Source organism: Plecotus auritus, assembly GCF_963455305.1.
Source record: "Plecotus auritus genome assembly, chromosome: 13".
Lineage (NCBI taxonomy): Eukaryota > Metazoa > Chordata > Mammalia > Chiroptera > Vespertilionidae > Plecotus > Plecotus auritus.
The window spans coordinates 23025070-23044102 of NC_137779.1; the positions used below are offsets into that span (position 1 = coordinate 23025070).

General features: G+C 45.0%; 1 protein-coding gene across 1 annotated transcript; it reads right to left on the minus strand.

The window, feature by feature from the left end:
- Window positions 1-10002: 10002 nt before the first annotated feature.
- LOC308238308 (large ribosomal subunit protein uL1-like) lies at window positions 10003-10685 on the minus strand (the record flags this gene model as incomplete). The annotated part of the gene is made up of 1 exon (XM_080650031.1): window positions 10003-10685. Exon 1 carries the CDS (start codon window positions 10669-10671, stop codon window positions 10003-10005), a length of 669 nt encoding a protein of 222 aa, XP_080506157.1. The 5' UTR covers window positions 10672-10685.
- Window positions 10686-19033: the final 8348 nt, after the last annotated feature.

The window sequence follows — 19033 nt, forward strand, 5'->3', positions numbered from 1 at the left end:
GTCATCTCTCCTATACTGTTCTCTTTTCTTAATCTCTTTCTATTTATTGTTATGTTTTCAAATTCTTTACTGCCATTTTAGTGGACTTTGGGGGGAGGAGTCAAGTTCACACCACCAAGTTTAACCAAAAATCCACTACCCGTTGCTAATTCCACTTCAGATTCACACATTTCTTGCTACCATGAGGGAATTAAGCTTATTGATCACTCAATTGATAAGTATTTACTGAGAAATTCACATACCATATGGAAGATACTGTCATAAGAACAAGAAAAAAATAAAAGCCAATTTTTAAATTTAGAAGTCTCAGTCTCTATCTCTTCTTCTCTTTCTCCCTCTCTCACCTGAGTTCATAGAGTGTAGAAATCATGGATCATTAGACTTTATTTTAGCTCCAGAACCATCTCAATGGTGATTATTTAATAATCAATAAATGTGTAATATCTTTGACACAGTTTCAGCCCTCAAAGAACCTCAAGTGCATAAAGACAGATAGATAGATAGATAGATAGATAGATAGACAGATAGAATACAAGGCAGTATATGGTTAAAGCATATATTCCAATAAAGTCAAGGTGATCTTTTTCAACAGTAATAGTTCTTCAAAACAAAAAACAGAGGCTCAGAGAGATTAAGCAAATTGTTCAGCATTGTAAATATTATAATTACTATCCAATTGTGTATGTATACCCAAACTTGATTTTTTTTTTTAAAAAAAAGGCTTAAATTGGCCAGATCCCCAGTAGCTAATGACAAAAACAGGGGTTTTAGCAGCCAGGACAGTCCCTTTACTCTGCACAGCACTTCACAGAGCCTTGGGAGGGAGCTCTGTGGAAGCTTCAGGGAGGAGGCGGGGCTCCCAGAAACCTGATCAGGAGACCCCACATTACTCCCAGCGAAACTGAGGGAGGGTTCTCGATGTTGAGTAACTCCAGGAGAGTGTTAGAAAGACTATGACCCTCGTAGGTCTATGGAAGTCTGCTGCCCACCCCCCACCTCCCACGTAGCACTTTCTCCTAAATTCCCAGAAGTAGAGATAAAGGTGAAGTCCGCAAGGGAGAAGGAAAATCTGGAGAATTTTATCCGAGGCAGGTGTGCTATTTATTGAGTGCCTTCTCCGGGCTATCCTTTCCACACACTTTGACTTGTAAAGTCCAAGCATCATGGCAACCCAGCTTAACCGATGAGAGCCTGAGATTTGCTCTGAGATTCACTCAAGGTCAGGCATCCCAAATTCTAACCCAGATCCCATGTCCACTGCTTCTCTCACTGGTCTATGATGCCTCCATGCACTGATACTTCATTTTAAATTATGGCGCCTGCTATTTTATTGTCCCCCTACCCTCAGCCTACAAGGGGCAAGCACCAAGGAGCGATGAGATAGACCAAAGGCAAACAAACACGGGCCGGAAGCGGTGTAGCTCCTGAATGGCTGAGACGCGCTTAACCTTAAAGCCCAGGGGAGCTCTGTGAGCAAAGTCAAAACAACTGATCAGATTCAAGAGATGCTCTGACTTTCCCATCCCTGGCTGCTCAGGTGACACCAGGAAGATGGCACAGAAGCCAGGGCGCCCTGAAGGTGCCTCTTGTTGGAGTTTAACGGGAAGAATTTTAGAAGGGAAGCCGAGCCCCCATGAGGTTCTTGTCGATGAGAGAGGAGGACATGAGCAGAGATGACGGACAGAGGGGACGCACGGCAGTTACCCGCTTTGAAGAGGAGAAGGGGCTCTGCTGAGTTTGCCAGGATGATTCCCTGGAGAGCATCAGCGGTTCGCACAGGGGCTGGTCTGTGAGCCCCCACTCTCATGGCTGCAGTGGGAGGACAGGAAGCGGCCCTTAGGCCTGCCTGATCTCACAGATGGGAGTGGGAGGGTTCAGCTAGAGAGGCTGGCAAGGAGCCGGGATGCACCAAAATCTTAGTCTGCAAATTAGGTGGAAAATCTTGATTCCAGCGTCTGATGACCGGGACTTTGATGGCTCATCTACTAGTTTTTAAAGTCCCAAGGGTGTTAGGCTTCCCCTTCCAATCCTGGTTGGAATTAGCCGTCAAAGGCAGACATGCGAATCCGTTGGGGAAATCAAAATAAACTTGTTCAAAATGAGAAGTCAAGGAACTAGAAGGTCAGACTGCCCTCGCCCTATCCTCGCCATTGCAGCTCCGAAATTTCATTTTTAAAGTCTCTGACCAAATGACTAGCTACATTTTTTTTCTTAGAGAGTCTTGAATACCCTGATTCTTCTCAAGCCAGGAGTGAGGTCAGATGGGTCAGCCAGTGCACAGATGGAAGGAGACCCTGTGGATGACAATCATCGAATCCGTACCGAATGCTTCCTCTGCCCCAGACAGCGGTGTCCGATGCTTTAAAGCAGGGTCCTATCTCATTCCCAAGAGAAAACTCTGAAGACGTTACTTACAGGTGAGAAAACGGAGGCTCCCAGTAGTTCAGTCCCTAAGGTACCAGTTGTAACAAAACTGGCATTTGAGCCCAATTTTCTCCGATTCCAAAGCTTATACTGTCTCCCCGACCCCGTGCAGGAAGAAAGCACCACGTGCTATAACTCCACACCACATGGATGACAAGCAAGCTACTTCGTCACTTCTCCCCTAAGAGTGTAAACCGGAGCAGGCCCTGGGACAGTACCCACAGGGTACCACTCTATGTCAACTTTTTTGGCTATTTCATAGTTATAAATTAGGATGGGCAAAGAATCAGGGGTCTCTCTTTCTCTCCCTCCCTCCCTCCCTCTCTCCCTCCCTCGCTCCCTCCCTTCTTCTCTCTCAGTTTTTGCCCACTCATCCCCCCGCACCCTGCCCCAACAGCCTCTCTTGCCTTCTGATCTCAGCAATGTATTCATGTATTCATCTGAAAGTTCTGTCTGTGCCGAAGCCGGGGCTGCTTGTAATTGCTGGCGGCCAGAAGCTGTTCTGTTTTTTCTGGCTGAGTGTCCCAGGCAATCATCAGCTGTAATTATTTCAAGTCTTGTTACAGATGGAACTTCGAGGTTTTCCGTCTTAAACAGAATTCATTATTCAAATGTCTTCAGAGCTGACAGCAAGGGGCAGGAGGGAGCCTCCCCGTGAGCTCAGGAAGCTGAGGAAGGTCCAAGAGAACAGGGCTGGTCAGGTCACCAGAGGCCGTGGTGGCTGAATGTGCTTCTAGCCCAGCCGTGGACAAACTACGGCCCGCGGGCCGGATCCAGCCGTTCAGCTGTTCTATCCGGCCCGCGGAGCCGAAAGAGCCGAGGGTTCTCTTGCTCTCCCCTCCGCTCCTTCACCAGCAGCAGTGTTAACATGGCAACGTCGGGAAACACGGCCGCAGCTCCTTCTTCTGAGTGGGCGGATTTATATCCCCCATTCAGTAGAAGGAACAACCTCTCAATCTTCCAGAGGCTCCTTGGAATGCCCGCGGACGCGTCCCCCGACATCACCCTGGGAATGCGGAGACACGTTATCGTGGTGATGTAGGGAGACACGCCCCTGGAGAGCACAGTATCAGAGCATTAGCTAAAAAGGAGACCAACAACACTGTTCCCACTGAAGCTGATGTTTTAAAGACCAAAAACCTTTCAACCCAGTCTACATTGCCATCTACATCTACGTCCCGGGCATAATTTGGAAGTTGCACGAAAGAAAATGTTTAATTTACTGTTTACACATTTTGTTCTTTTCTATTTGTTTTAGTTTTAAATTATTTTATTATATTTAAGTTTAATTTGAAAGGCTTTTGTACCTTTCCTTTGTTAGGCAATTTTATTTTGCCTTTGCCATCTTCAATATAAGGTATGTTATTGTGCTATGATTCCTCCATTTTTTGAAGTTTCAAATTATAATAATTAGTGTTTACATTCTTCTTGTTAAAATGTTTGAAATGAATAAAACTATTGAAATAAAAAAAAAAAGACCGTACCCTTTTATGTAATGATGTTTACTTTGAATTTATATTAGTTCACACAAACACTCCATCCATGCTTTTGTTCCGGCCCTCCGGTCCAGTTTAAGAACCCATTGTGGCCCTCGAGTCAAAAAGTTTGCCCACCCCTGGTCTAGCCCCAAATCTGGAAGCCTACGCCCCAGCGTGCTCTTGCCACCATCTCATCCTTGGGACTCCAGTGGGTGCTGTTAGCTCTTCAGTGTCTTCACCTCCAGCTTTCCCAGGGGCGCAAATGTGCACCCCAGTCTCCTCCTGCGACCCCAGAAGAAGAGCATATGAGTTCTACCTGTGGCTCCTTGAAGTGTAATCATAGGTCTCTCTCCCTCACAACCCGCCTTGGATCGATAGGGAGCTGCCTGGGAACACGGCTGTTTTGAGAAACGGCAGTTTCAGAGCTCTGAGCGGGAGAATCCATTCTCATGACATCGACCCCACTGGCGCCAGGCTCCAGGCCAGCTTCCAGAAACATACATTGGTTCCCTGGCACCTGGGAGCTTCCCGAGCAGGGAAGTGAGGTGTTGCCTCAACTGTCCCCCCAGCCACCCCATCCCTGGAGGGTAGGAGACTCCAGAGGGAGGAGTGGCAGGTGCAAAGGTTCCATCTCTTAGGGACTCCTCTGAAGACCAGATCTACATGGAGAACGTGAGGGCCAGGCTCTATAGGAAAATTTGGGGCAATGGTTATGAGAGACTGGGCCCTTTGTCATAAAACACCCCCTCGGACAAGCCTCCATCAGTACATCCTTCCACGCCCATTCCAAAATGACAGTCTCTCCGTCTCCTGTCCCAGAGGGAAGGGTGAGCGCCCAATGTGGATCCAAAAGCTATGAAGCCCAGCACTCCTGGAAGGAGGACGTCTCTGATTCGGGGGTAAGCGCATCTCAGATACGTCGTCCACTGCTCCCCGCAGTGTGGAACTCACCCCCCGTCTGCTGTTCCACTTCTGCTGTGCCCTGGTTACAGTCTCTTGTTCTTTGGCCCATGGTTCCAATTGCAGGATACAGGGTTTTTCTTGTACAATTAAAATTCCCTCTCTCTCTCTCTCTCTCTCTCTCTCTCTCTCTCTCTCTCACACACACACACACACACACACACACACACACACACATTTTCCACCTCGCCATTCTTCTCTCACCCAGCCCCTCCTTTCTGACTCCACTTCTCTTTCAGTTTCCTCTTTCTCTCTCCTGCCTTTCTTCCCCTCTCTGCCTCACTTCCTTCCTACCTCCCACTTGCTTCCTCTCACACTCCGTATCCCCCTTCCACACACACACACATCCTCCACCTTCCATCTGGCCACTTCCCCCATCAGGGACACCCAGCGTCCTGAGAATGGCTCTCGGCTGACTGGGGCCTCTGGGATGGGGCTGGAGCACAGTGGCGGGCAGCATGGGACCAAGGCAGCGAGGAAGAAACAGAAGGGAGATGCAGAGCAGATGGCAAATCAGCTCCGGCTCCACAGAGCAGAGGCATCCGCCCACCCCCTGAAGGTACCCCCTCTGGGTGATGTCCGTACAGCCCATCACAATCCTCTCCTTCAATCTGCCCCCTCAACAAGGCCCCATCTATTCAACCTGACCAGTAGTCATGGGAAGCCTTCGATGTGCTCAGTGCTGGCCACATGAGCGGGTGCGCAAAAAAGTAATAAAAAGGTCAGAAGCTCGTGCAGGGGGTTGATCTATAGCCTACATGGGAAATCTACAATTCCATGGACTGCTCCCTGGCAGGCTTTACCTTCTACGAGGTTCAACCAAGGCAAAAGCCTATGAAAGCCCATCATCTCATTTCCAAGTTACATGTCAAGCACCATGATAGGAACATTACACATGTGAGCTATGCAATGTTTAGAACAATCCCATTATCCAAATATCCCTGTTTAGTGCATGAAGAAACTGAGTCTGAGAGTTGCTACATAACTTGCTGGTAAGTGGTAGAGTAGAACTTGACCTTAGGTCTTACCGCGGCCAAAATCTAGACCAGTAGATGCAAGAGTGTAGACTACTAGGTGACTGGATGGAGGTATACTCACTCATTGCTGTCCCCAACACCTAGCATATCGCCTGGCCGGAGGGAGAATGTGCTAACTGGTATTGAGAGGCTGGAGCATGACATGGCTTGGCTCATGCTCATTACAGGTACACAGTTATGTCCAAATGACAGGAAACACAGGAAATAAGAGCATCTGAGCACATATGATTAAATCCCAAAGGGGATAGTACATGCCATAGAGATCAGAGGATCCTGAGGCCCAGAATGGTTGACAAGGCTTCGTGTGTCAGGAAGGACATTGGCTGAGTCCTGGATGTGGGTGAGTGAAAGGAAAGCCACTGAATACCCTGGCAGGGGAGGTGGCATAAGCCAAGGCTGATGGAGAATAGCACCATGTGCTTTGCAGAAAGTGAGCTCACACATCACTAAGATAGGCTGCACATTGGGGAAAGTGGGGGGCACATGCCCCGGACATTAGGGAGAGCCCGGTTCCTGACTACCAGATCACAGACAGAGACTGGATTTATGTATAAGCAACAAGGGACTGTTTCTAAGTAGAGCAATAAACTTCTTTTCAGAAGGATTAAATGGGCAATGGGTAGAAAGAGTAGCAGAGATGTGTAAAGAGACATTTTCAATGATCCAGATATGAAGTGATGAGAGTGAGAACTAAAATGGTAGAAACAGAAATAAAAGAAAAAAGTTAATGGACACAAAACACTCTCTAAAAAACTGCAGGACTTGCCCTAGCTGGTTTGGCTCAGTGGATAGAGCGTCGGCCTGTGGACTGAAGGGTCGCGGGTTCGATTCCGGTCAAGGGCACATGCCTGGGTTGCAAACTCGATCCCCAGTGGGGGGCATGCGGGAGGCAGCCAGTCAATGATTCTCTCTCATCATTGAAGTTTCTATCACTCCCTTTCCTTTCCTCTCTGAAATTAATAAAAATATTTTTTTAAAAAAATAAAAATAAAAAACTGCAGGACTTACCCTAGCCAGTTTGGCTCAATGGCTAGCGTCGGCCCACAAACTGAAGGATCCTGGGTTTGATTCCGGTCAAAGGACACGTACCTTGGTTGCAGGCTCAATCCCTGGCCCCCTTCAGGGCATGGGCAGGAGCAACCAATTGATGTGTTTCTCTCACATCGATGTTTCTCTCACTCTGTGTCTCCCCCTCCCTTCCACTTTTTCTAAAAATCAATGGAACAATATCCTTGGGTGAGGATTAACAACAACAAAAAGACAAAACGTCAGGACTTGAGAACTTAAAGCAATGAAGAAGCAAGAGGAGAGAGTCGAGAAAAATATGGACAGTTAGGCGGATAAGGGAGTAGCTAGTGGAGTGAGGTGTCAGCGAGAATAATGCTGGGGGCGCAGAATGAGAGCTGGGAACTCAGACATCTATTTGCCCAGCATTTGTTGAACACTTCACTTGACACAAAGAGCTGCCCTCAGCATCTAGTTGGGGAGATAAAATATACACATATGAAAACAACCAGAACATGCACTGCATATGGAACAGATGAACAAATGGAAAATGCTGCCGTGTACACTCCGTACATAAATAAAGGAGTTGCATTTGTAGAGGGAGGAAAGGGAGGTTCAGTCACTTTTCACGCATTTAAGGATAAAGGAACAACTTGAAAAAATGTGAGCAATGCTCTTTCCTTCTCTCATTTTTTTCTCTTAATCCCTTTCTCCTTCTCCTCCACCCCACCTCAACCCTGCCTTTTTTTCTTCTCCCTGCCTCTGCCTTATGAATTTTTATGCTCACACTACCAGGAACTCAGACAGCAACCCTCAATGACTTTTAATGGGCTCGACTTCTTTCTGTTCTCACCACACCCAATTTTCACAGCATTTTTTTTTATTTAGTTGAGTAGCAGTCCTGAGTCGGGGGTTGCAGATATGTTTCCCCTTTTTGAGACTTGGGAGGATGGAAAGGAGGAAGGCTAGACAGAGGGAAGGGTAGGAATATATAATAGTGCCTACGACGAGAGCAAACTCAGGTTAGGGAGATTCTCTGGTATTTTCCCTGGAGAATCTTGACAAGTCAAAGCCACACGGAGAGCTGGGCAGGTGGGAGGCCCCGGGGCCAGACTCTAGTCTGTCCTCTGGGAAGGAGCTAGCATCAGAGAGGTAGCTAAAGAAAATGGCAGTATCGGGCCAAGGTCAGGTAGGCAGTCATAGGAAAGGATCCAAGACAAAAAGCAGGGGAGATGGGAAGGTGAGTGGAAGTCAGTGACTGGATCTCAGGGCTGGCCATCCTGGGGAGCCCGAAGAAGCTGGCTGTTACGGTTAGGGTTACAGTTAGGGTTAGGGTTAGGGTTGGGGTAACTGAAATTTTGTTCAGTAAGAGCAGGACCCCACTGCCAGATTGGAGCCAGAAGAATGTTCCAGAGAGGAGAATGGCAAGAAGGGCCAAGGGAATAATAAACAATTATTTCTACCGTGTGTCACACACCCCTCAATGACAATCCCAGACTCTACTACATCAACCAACCCTAAACATCAGCAATGGCAATATTGCTATGAAGTATAGTATTATCCTCACTTTGCAAAGGGAGAAATTGAGACTCCGAGGGACTATCTTTTTGCTTGAGTCACACATAGCAAGGAGCAAAGTTGAGACGCCAATCCAGGTCTTTGCTATCCCAAGAACAAGCATTTCAGAGAAAGAAACAAACGCAGGAGAAAAATGTCAGGAACTAGACAAAGGTCTTGCTCCTCGAAATGAAGGCAACACACAAAGTTTAAGCAAGAATCCAGGGGGGTCCAGGACAGACCGCGTGTATTTATTCAATAGCAAGGCCCAAGATCGCTCCCGTCTGAGAGCAGGGTTAGATTTGGACTGTGGGGTTCACCTGGGCCTGCACATGGGGACCAAACTGACCTCGCTGGGGAGTGAAGGAGGAATCCAGAGGCTGGGAACCAGCTGGGCTTGCTTTATTTGTCCAAGATTTTGGAGCTACTTCAAAAACATTCTACACCACCAATCAGTAAGGATATATGCACCCCTATGTTCATAGCAGCACAATTTACAATAGCTAAGATTTGGAAGCAGCCTAAGTGCCCATCATCAGATGAGTGGGTTAGAAAACTGTGGTACATCTACACAATGGAATACTATGCTGCTGTAAAAAAAAAAAAAAAAAAAAAAAAAGAGGGAATTCTTACTATTTGCAACTTCATGGATGGAACTGGAGAGCATTATGCTAAGTGAAATAAGCCAGTCAGAGAAAGCTAAGTATCACATGATCTCACTCATTTGTGGAATACAGTGAACAACATAAACTGATGAACAAAAATAGAACCAGAGTCAAAGAAGCATTGAACAGACTGTCCAACCTATGAGGGAAGGCAGGGGGTGAGGGGGTTAGAGATCAACCAAAGGACTTGCATGCATGCATAGGATCTTAACCAATGGACACAGACAGTCGGGGGGTGAGGGCATGTGCTGGGGGATGGGGGCAGCCGGGGAGAGGTCAATGGGGGGAAAGGAGACTTATGTAATACTTTAAACAATAAAGAATTAAAAATAAATAAAATAAGTAAATAAAAACACTTCTACAGCCACCATTGTCCAAGTCCTGCCTGCAAAATGGTGACTTTTACAGGATTCATCGGCTGCGGTGATTTGTAAACCTCTTTGGACCTCCAGAGCAATAAAGACGATTAAACACAGCTACCTCAAGTCGCTTCTGGCAATAGAATCCCATGATCCAAGGGCCCATAGTTTGACCGAGGGCACAAGGTGAGAAGCGCCAGCATCCGTGGGCAGGTGGCTCTGAGAGCAACGGGAGAAGAGCTGCTCGTTCCGAGTAGCTTCTTGGAGACAACTTAGCAGCCACTGCTGGTGGGTATCGAGGTGGGTTTCTCACTGCTGTGGCTCCTGGGCAGTTTGCAGAAGAAATGAGGCTGGACGTCCATGAAGAGCCTAAGTCAAGCATGTCAAACTTGCGGCCCACGGGGCCACATGCCTCGCTTATTTGGCCCGTGTTAGCCTTTGAGTTTGACATGCTTGGCCTCAGTATTTTATTTTATTTTTATTTTTCACAGTGGCAGTATGGTTTATTAGCTGGGCCTTAGTACAGGCACTGGGGCTTGCCCATGGTGCTCTTGATGTACAAAGCCCGAACATTCTGCCAGTTCTTTTTGAGCAATGACACCAGGAAATTGACAGCTACGTGGATGTTGTACACAAGCTCATCATCTGTCATCTTCACGTGGCCAACAGCCACTGCCAGACACAGCACCTTCTTCATCTGGAACTTAATTGTGGATTTCACCTCATCGACTTTGGCCACCATGTTCTCATTGTGGGTCAACAAGGAAGGGAACTTGCCAGGCTTATTCAGGCCTGGGCCCAGGATTCGTGGGATCTGCTTGAGCAGAGACTCTGAAGCCAAAAAGGCATCGTACTTCTTGGCCAGCTTCTTGACCAGTTTCTTATTCTTGTTGAGTGTCTTCAGCACCTCGATGTCCATGTGCGGGATGTCCACGTGCGGGATGTCCACGGCCTTGACCTCATCACAGTGCTGCTGGTCCCCCAGCACACACACGGAGAACTTGGGGCGGGGCGTGGACTTAAGCCTGATGGTGCCCAAGAAGCGTTTGTCCTTCTGAGGGTCATAGTTCTTCAGGATGATCTGCAGCTCCACCGTCTCCAAAAACTTGCGGCGCTTGCGCTGGTTCCCGTGCAGGACCTCCCGCACCGCCTCGTAAAGGGTGTCGCGGGATTCTTTGCTGCTCATGGTTCCTCGCGCCGCAAAAACCGGGAAAGAGCTTGGCCTCGGTATTTTAGAGTGCCGTTGCTTTCCAGTCTGTATCATTGAATTGTCTGCTCCCCTTTTATCCCTGGTATTCCATGATCCATGAAATCTGCAGGATGCTGCTGCTAATGAGCCGGCAAAGAATTCCCATTTAAAAGTACCTATCAAACGCCCTACTATGTGTCTGGACTGGGCTAATGAGTCCATAGGCAACTGGGTAAGTGATGAAAATACTAACGGGTAGAATTGGAGCTGTGACTGTCTTCCCTCAACAGGACTCAGAGCATCAGGCCTGTACCCCTAGCAATTCTATAAATCAAAGACGTTAAGCAAACCATATTTCCACTTTTCTTCCTTCGTGCAGTTCAAGAAATACAGCTGGGCGTGGCAGAATCTTTGCCACTTAGTAACACTGAGTGTGTCTTATATATGTTTATTTTTAAAACGTTACGCCCTGAGGAAACACCATTAAAATATTATAATTATTTGTGTTGGAGTATTTGCTTTTACCATGCCCTATTAAAATATGTAAATTTGAAGTGTTTTTAGCATCCTAGCAAGCTTACTGCCTCATTCCAGGTCCAATGTATTTACTTCATGGAAATGTTAAGTTCCTCTAAAAATTATTGTTCTTTGGTTTTAAAGGGTTTTTTTTTTCCACTTCCCTATCAAACTGGCAAAATAATTAATTAGTTGCAGAGGGTTTTTGTCTTTGTGTGTTTTCCTTCCTTTTTAGCCCAAATTGGCAAATCAATAGAGAAGAGCGTGACAGAATAAGAAACGCAGAGAAGCACCATTCTCCTCTGAGTCACCATCAGATATGTTGCGGTCCCCGCGGCTAGCTGAAGGGGCAAGCCCAGATTTCCACACCAACCTGGATAAATTTTTAATTGGTTTCCCCAAGTAATCAAAGCACTTCATAGCATTTTATTTACTCTAAGAATACCCCTGGCAGCCCTAGCTGATTTGGCTCAGTGGATGGAATGTCGGCCTGGGAACCGAAGGGTCCTGGGTTCGATTCTGCTCAAAGCCACGTACCTCGGTTGCAGGCTCCACCCAGGCCCGGGCCAAGGTCAGGGATGGTGCAGGAGGCAACCCATCGATGTGTTTCTCTCACATTGATGTTTCTCTCTGTCTTTCCCTCTCTCTCCCACTCTCTCTAAAAATCAATGGAAAAATATCCCTGGGTGAGGAGAAAAATACCCCTGGCAGACAGCCAGAGAACTGGGACTGATAGCAAGGAAGCTAAGGTTCAGAGCCTAAGGTATGTCATTCAGGTCCCCCGCCAGTCCTAGAGAACTTGACAGGCACCCACGCACTGCTGCCCAGCTCAGCAATCAAAAATAAAATGGGCACCCTGGCCGGTTTGGCTCTGTGGATAGAGCGTCGGCCTGTGGACTGAAAGGTCCCAGGTTCAATTCCGGTCAAGGGCATGTGCCTTGGTTGCGGGCACATCCCCAGTAGGAGGTGTGCAGGAGGCAGCTGATCGATGTTTCTCTCTCATCAATGTTTCTAACTCTCTATCCCTCTCCTTTCCTCTCTGTAAAAAATCAATAAAATATATTTTTTTAAAAAATAATAAAATAAAATGGGCGCTGCTTCTGCCAGAGCTTTCTCTTTACGTCACTGGGAAATCCTCTTTCCTGGTACCGGATACCCTTCTGTGGGGAAAACAACCACATGGACATTGTTTTAACTTAAGTTTTAGAGGGGAAAGCTATTTCTTGGAAGGAGTCCGGCATCGCTCACTAGGCCAAGCCTTGGAAAATGCAGGAAGCCACACAATGACTTGTGACATTTCTCCGGCGTGGCCCTGCCGGGATGCCTCCGCTCTGAGCATCTTTGTCCCCCTCAGTCTAAAACACATGCTCTGTTGCAGGTTGGCCTGGCCGGGTTGTGAGTTTCTCCCTCCACTCGGGGAACCTGAGCACTCTGATCGGCAGGGCCACCGACAGCATTCGGATGGAAAAGGGGCAATTCCCCAGATGAGGGATCAGCGAGTGTTGTGAGCAAAAGGAGGGGGGGGATGTGGGTCAGATCACCACTGTACTGTTTACCACAGGCGAGGATGCACTCATGGTGACGTGTCCTGCCTGTGATCACAATTCCCGGTGAGAAACCCGGGTCTCCTCTCTCCTATCCCATTACTCCTCTTCGCTTTACACTTATAGGAGGCAACCCCGTGAGTTGATAAGCCTTATTCCCAGAGCCAATGATCTTTGGGACTCCCTCCCTGCTTTTCGTGCTCTCAGAGAATCTATGCCTCTCTTTCCCCGAGCATCGCCTCATTTCTGTCCGTCGCCAGTTCTGCAAGGTCTTCATTATTTCTAATTGTCCACGTTGCTTTTGTTTTTCTTGCCAGGAACTGATTTGCCAAGTGCACCCAGAGTCCCAGGCAGTGGAGAATCAACATTAATTTTCTCCTCTCACTTATTAGTGGGTCAATTTTTCTCTCTCGGATCTCTCTTTCCCTTAATGCAATTTCAACTACAAAAAGACCGCCTTGAGTCTCCTCCAGCTGTGTCCTCGCTCTGCGGAGGGCGGCCTTTCTTCTGCTGTGATCCTGAGCTTTTCCCTCCGGCTCTCACGAGGAAGTGCATTCTGGGTCTCCGCTGTCCTGCACATTCCCAGGACGATGTGTTCCTCACTCGGAGGTCCCACCCTAAGTCATCTTTTATGAGGCAGGGCTGAAGGGATCGGTCCCTGAATTCTTCATCAAAAGGAATAAGAATTTTCTGCATTGCAAAGACAAAAAAAAAAAAGTTCCTCAGCTTTGCCCCAACAGAAAAGAACTTATCTCCCTGGTGCAGTAGTTTTCCACAATGTCTAAAGTATTTTTTCAGGGGGTCAAGCCCAGGGCGTCACCTGGAGACTGGATCTTATGGCACACAGCAGGGTGAGGCCCCTCCTGATCTCTTCAACAATGTTTCTTTTTAAACTCTTTTTTTAAAATATCGTTTTGTTGATTTCAAAGAGGAAAGGAGAGGGAGAGAGAGAGAGAAACATCAATGGTGAAAAAGAATCATTGATTCGTTGCCTCCTGCACCATCCCCACCCACCCACACACCCCCTCCCCCGACTAGGGATGGAGCCCACAACCTGGGCATGTGCCCTAACTGGGAATCGAACTGTGACCCCTTAGTTCATAGGTCAGCGCTCAACCACTGAACCATGCCCGGCCAGGCTCAACGATGTTTCTGTAGTGCTTGCTAAAGTCACACATACCTATGGTCATTAAATTTGCAAATGACTCAGAGCTGAGAAACATGGAAGAAAGGCTGGGTGAGAGAATTGGTGACTGAACAGATGAGCAAAACTTAATCAAATAAAATGTCATAGATTAAAAAGACAAAGTACCTCAAATGGGTCCAAATTAGCGAGAGAAAGAACGCACTGTGTGGGATACAGTAAGTGCTATTGTTTGTTTACCTATTGTTGTGTAACAGACCACCCTCAGTTTCAGCAGTGTTTTTTCTGTAGAAACTGACAAGCAGTTTACAACATTGATATGGATATGCAAAGCAGCTCGAAAATCTAAAGCAATACTTAGAAAAAAGCAACTATGTCAGAGTACTGACACTTTAGATTTCAAAACTTACTCTAAAGCTACCACTGTTATCAAGACACTGTGGGCCTGGCCTGAGGATAGAAATATAGATCAATGGAACAGAGTTCAGGGTTCAAAAATTAGTCTTGTGCTTACAGTAAATGAATTGGTACAGTCTGCTCAACATATGGTGCTGCAACAATTGGATATGCAAAAAAAAAAAAAAAAAGAACTTAAGCCTTCACTTATACCATACAAAATATTAACTCAAAACAAATGACTCCACACCACATACATGGAAATAGTTTTTTTCTACATAATCCAATGAACTAGGACTAAGACCACTGAGTGGAAGCTACAGAGAGAAAAAATACTGAGACGCAAGATAAAAGGAAATCCAAATTCCCAAATTTCAGCCCAGAGCCAACCTTGCCCACGGGCCTTTCGAAGGACAGCAGCCTCAGGTCTGCTGTGTTACCTTCACGGCACTGCATGCAAACACGGACCAAGGAAAGCTGGCGTATCTGCTGTACAAAGACTGTTGTCACAGATCCATAGGGACATGACTTAATAATAAAGGGTTCCATTCTCAAAAAAAAAGAAATAGTAATTCTATCGGTGGTTGAACCAACAACAGCACTTCAAAATATATGAATTCGAAGTTTATCTAGTTGAAGCAGTAATGACCAAATCCACAATTATGGTTGGCACTCTCAATGCTCCAAGTCAGCGATTTTCAACCTGTGTTACGCAAGAATTTTTAAAGAATGCAATACCTGACTATTTTAGTCAGGAGCACTCACCTCTTTTCCTTTCGATTGTCAAGTGAAAGAGTGGCAACAGCCAAGACAACAATAGTCATTTGGTGTAAAGGAATCAAAAGTATACCCTTTCTAGTTGTTACATCGGCAAAAAATACGATATATTTTTTTTGCGTGCCACAGAATTTTAGTAATTAGTTTATGTGTGCCATGAGAGAAAAAGGTTGAAAACTGCTGCTCTAAGTAACTGACAAGTAGGGAGAAAACAACTAAGAATATAAAAGTCCTGAACAGCCCTAACCAGTTTGGCTCAGTGGCTAGAGCATCGGCCTGCGGACTGAAATGTCCCAGGTTCGATTCTGGTCAAGGGCATGTACCTTGGTTGTGGGCACATCCCCAGTAGGAGCTGTGCAGGAGGCGGCTGCGATGTTTCTACCTCTCTATCCCTCTCCCTTCCTCTCTGTAAAAAAATCAATAAAATATATTTTAAAAAATAAAAAATAAATAAAATAAAAGTCCTGAACAACGCCATACACCCAAATTGACCAAATCTGATTGATTTTTACATTTACATGGAACATTCACCAAAATGCACTATATTCTTGGACATTAAACAATGTTTAACAAAAGTGAAAGAATAAAAATTATACAAATCAAGTCTCCAACCATAAAGAAATTAAACTAGAAATTAGTAACAGAAAGGTATTTAGAAAATATCTAAATATTTGGGAGTTAAAAAACACACTACTAATAACATTTTGGTCAAAGAAAAAGTCTCAAGGGAAACCTTAAAATATTTTAAACGAAATGAAAATGAAAATAAGTTATAAAATGCCGTTAAAGCAGTGCTTAGACACATGTAGCATTATATGCTTATAATTAGAAAAGAATAAAGATCTCAAATCATTCACCTAAGAGTACTTCAGAAGAAGAGCAAATCAGAGCCAAAGCAAGAAGGGAAAAGGAAATCATACAGGTAAGAGCAGAAATCAATGAAATGGGAAAGACCAACAGTGAAAAATCAATGAAACCCAAAACTGGATTTTATATAAAAATCAATAAAGTTAATACATTTCTAGTCAGACTGACTAATAAAAAAAAAAAGACACAAATTTCCAATATCTGAAATGGAAAAGGGGCCATGACCACTGCTCCTGTAATTATCACAATGATAATGAGGGAATATTCAGAATAATTTTATGCCAATAACTTCAACACCTTAAATGAAATCAACTGATCATTTGAAAGACCTCAACTACCAACACTCACTCAAGAAGAAATAGTAACCTGAATCCCCTGTATCCATTAAGAAAATTAAATGCATTGTTGAAACCCTCCAACAAATGAAAATCCAGACCCATATGGCTTCACTGGCAAATTCCACCAAATATTTAAGGAAGAAATAATTCCAATTTCTGCACAACTCCCAGAAAATGACAGTAAACACTTCCAAACTCATCTGATGAAGCCAGTATTACTCTAATAATAAGACCAGAAAAGGACATTACAAGTTTTCATTTCAGTAGAGTCCAACTTAATTTTCTAGTTTATGGATTGTGCTTTTAGTGTTGTATCTAAAACTGTTTTGCCCAACCCAAAGTAACACAAAAATCATATTCTATCTCTCCTTTAGAATTTTAGAGATTGACCCAAAAGGTCCAAGAAAATATACTTGTGCATCACATTTCTTGCTTGTTTGCAGAAGGTAAAGAATCCTCAAAGCACAAGAAAAAAAATGCAAATTTTAAAAAATAGATATGAACAGACATTTCATCAAGCGTATGTCAAATAAGCATCTGAAAAGATGCCCAAAACCATTAGTCATTAGGGAAATGCAAATCAAAGCCATAATGAGATGTCACTACACGTCTATTAGAATGTCTAAAATTATAAAGATTGTTTATACCATGTAGTGGTGAGGGGGTGGAGCCACTCATATAATAATTAGTCATCAAATTTTTCAACACTGGAGATAATGGATTTGCATATTTTCAATTCTTTATTTTGAAAGAACTTTAGACTTAGAGAGGAGTTGCCGAGACAGAATAGAAAATCCCCGTTCTTTATTCAATTTTCCCTAAAATTAGCGTCATACGTAAAAATAGTAAAGTTAACAGTGGTACAATATTATTAAGAAAACTGCAGACATTCAAATATCATCATTGTTTTGGTTTTTTTAATATATTTTTATTGATTTTTTACAGAGAGGAAGGGAGAGGGATAGAGAGTTAGAAACATCGATGAGAGAGAAACATCAATCAGCTGCCTCCTGCACACCTCCCACTGGGGATGTGCCCGCAACCAAGGTACATGCCCTTGACCGGAATCGAACCCGGGACACTTCAGTCCGCAGGCCGACGCTCTATCCACCGAGCCAAACCGGTTTCGGCTATCATCAATGTTTTGACTAACCTCCTTCTTTTTTGTTGTTCTGGGTTTAACCCATAATCCTACCTTGCATATACTAGTAGATGTCATGTCTCCATAGTCTGTGGAGTCACTTCAATCTGTGACAGTCCCTCAGTCTTCTGTCTTTCCTGACCAGGACACTTTTGAAGAACACTAATCAGGCATTTTGTACGACAGCCTCAGCTTGGGTTTGGCTGATGTTTTCTAACGGTTGGCTTGAAGTTTAAAATTTAGGGAAGAACACCACAGAGGCATGGTGCCCACCCATCTTCGTGCATCTCATCGAGGATAAATGATGTTGATTTAGTACCTGGTTAAGGTAAGTGTCCTCCAGGTTTCTCCACTATTCAGTTACTCTTTACCCTTTGACGTAATAAGATCAAGGTTTCCCTTATCTCTCCTCTTTGACACAACCAGAGCTCTTATTTTTTCCTCCAGAAAATCTGTATTCATTATTTCTTCCAGGAGTTTTTTTTTTTTCTTTTTCTAAATATGTTTTTATTGATTTTAGAGAGAAAGAGAGAGGAAGGGAGAATGATGGAGAGACAGCAACATCAATGACAGAGAGACATTGATTGGCTGCCTCCTGCACACCCCCTACTGGGGATTGAGCCTGAAGCCCCGGCATGTGCCTTGACCAGAAGTCAAACCGGGACCTCTTGGTTCATGGGTCGATGCTCAACCACTGAGCCACACTGGCTGGGCCAAGAGTTTCTTTTTCCTATTTTCATTTTGTATATCCTCTATCTGCTCTACATTGCTGGCTTGGTGGTACCCCTATAGACTGGATTTTCACTTTTCTACTTCTTTTTCCATCTCTCCCTTAGCTTTTCTATTGTGTCATCTTTTTCTATCTTCTTTCTCAGAAAGCCCTCACTCTGGAATTCCAAATCACTAATTCATTCCTCGGCTATATCCATTTTGCTAAATAATCCATCATTATTCAACTATTCTATATTTCATACCCAGATTTTCACTTTGTTACTTTCTTGTTCTTGTTCTCTGTTTCTTTGCCTCTTTTAGCATGTGTTTTAGGCTTGTTTTAACATCTTAGTCTGTATGTTCTAATATTTCTGCTTCTGATGGTATTGTAATGCATTTTTCATAATGCCACTTTTTTTAAAAAAAAACTGCGATTCTTCTCAAACGTCTCCTTTTTTTTTTTTTTTTTTTTTGGCTAGTGAGCGCCTCTCCCCTAAGAGTACCAGCTACCCCATCAAACAATGAGTGTGGGAAAGCCAGAAGCCCCTCAGTATCAGCCTAATTCGCTCAGGTGAATAAACCCCAGGTCAGAGAACTGTAGGAACCAGCAAACCACCGTCATCACCGTCTGCTCCACAAAACAACCACCTTCTTCAAGAGTTTACTTTTTGTCAACCCAAAGGAAACAATGGTAAAAGGAGACACTTAGATAAAATTGACCACAAGGTAGAAAAGCGGAGGGGGGGGGGGGGTTAGATCAGAAAAGGTAGGAAGTACCGCCCAAAGTACTAGTATAGGACGTTCCACCTGTTTCGCCAACTCCAAAAAGTCCAGGCCTCATCCTGTCCTGAGAATGCCTGGACTAGGCCTGGGGTGCCCTTGGGACAGCCTCTGTGTTTCCCACAGCCATGATGGAGCAGGAGCA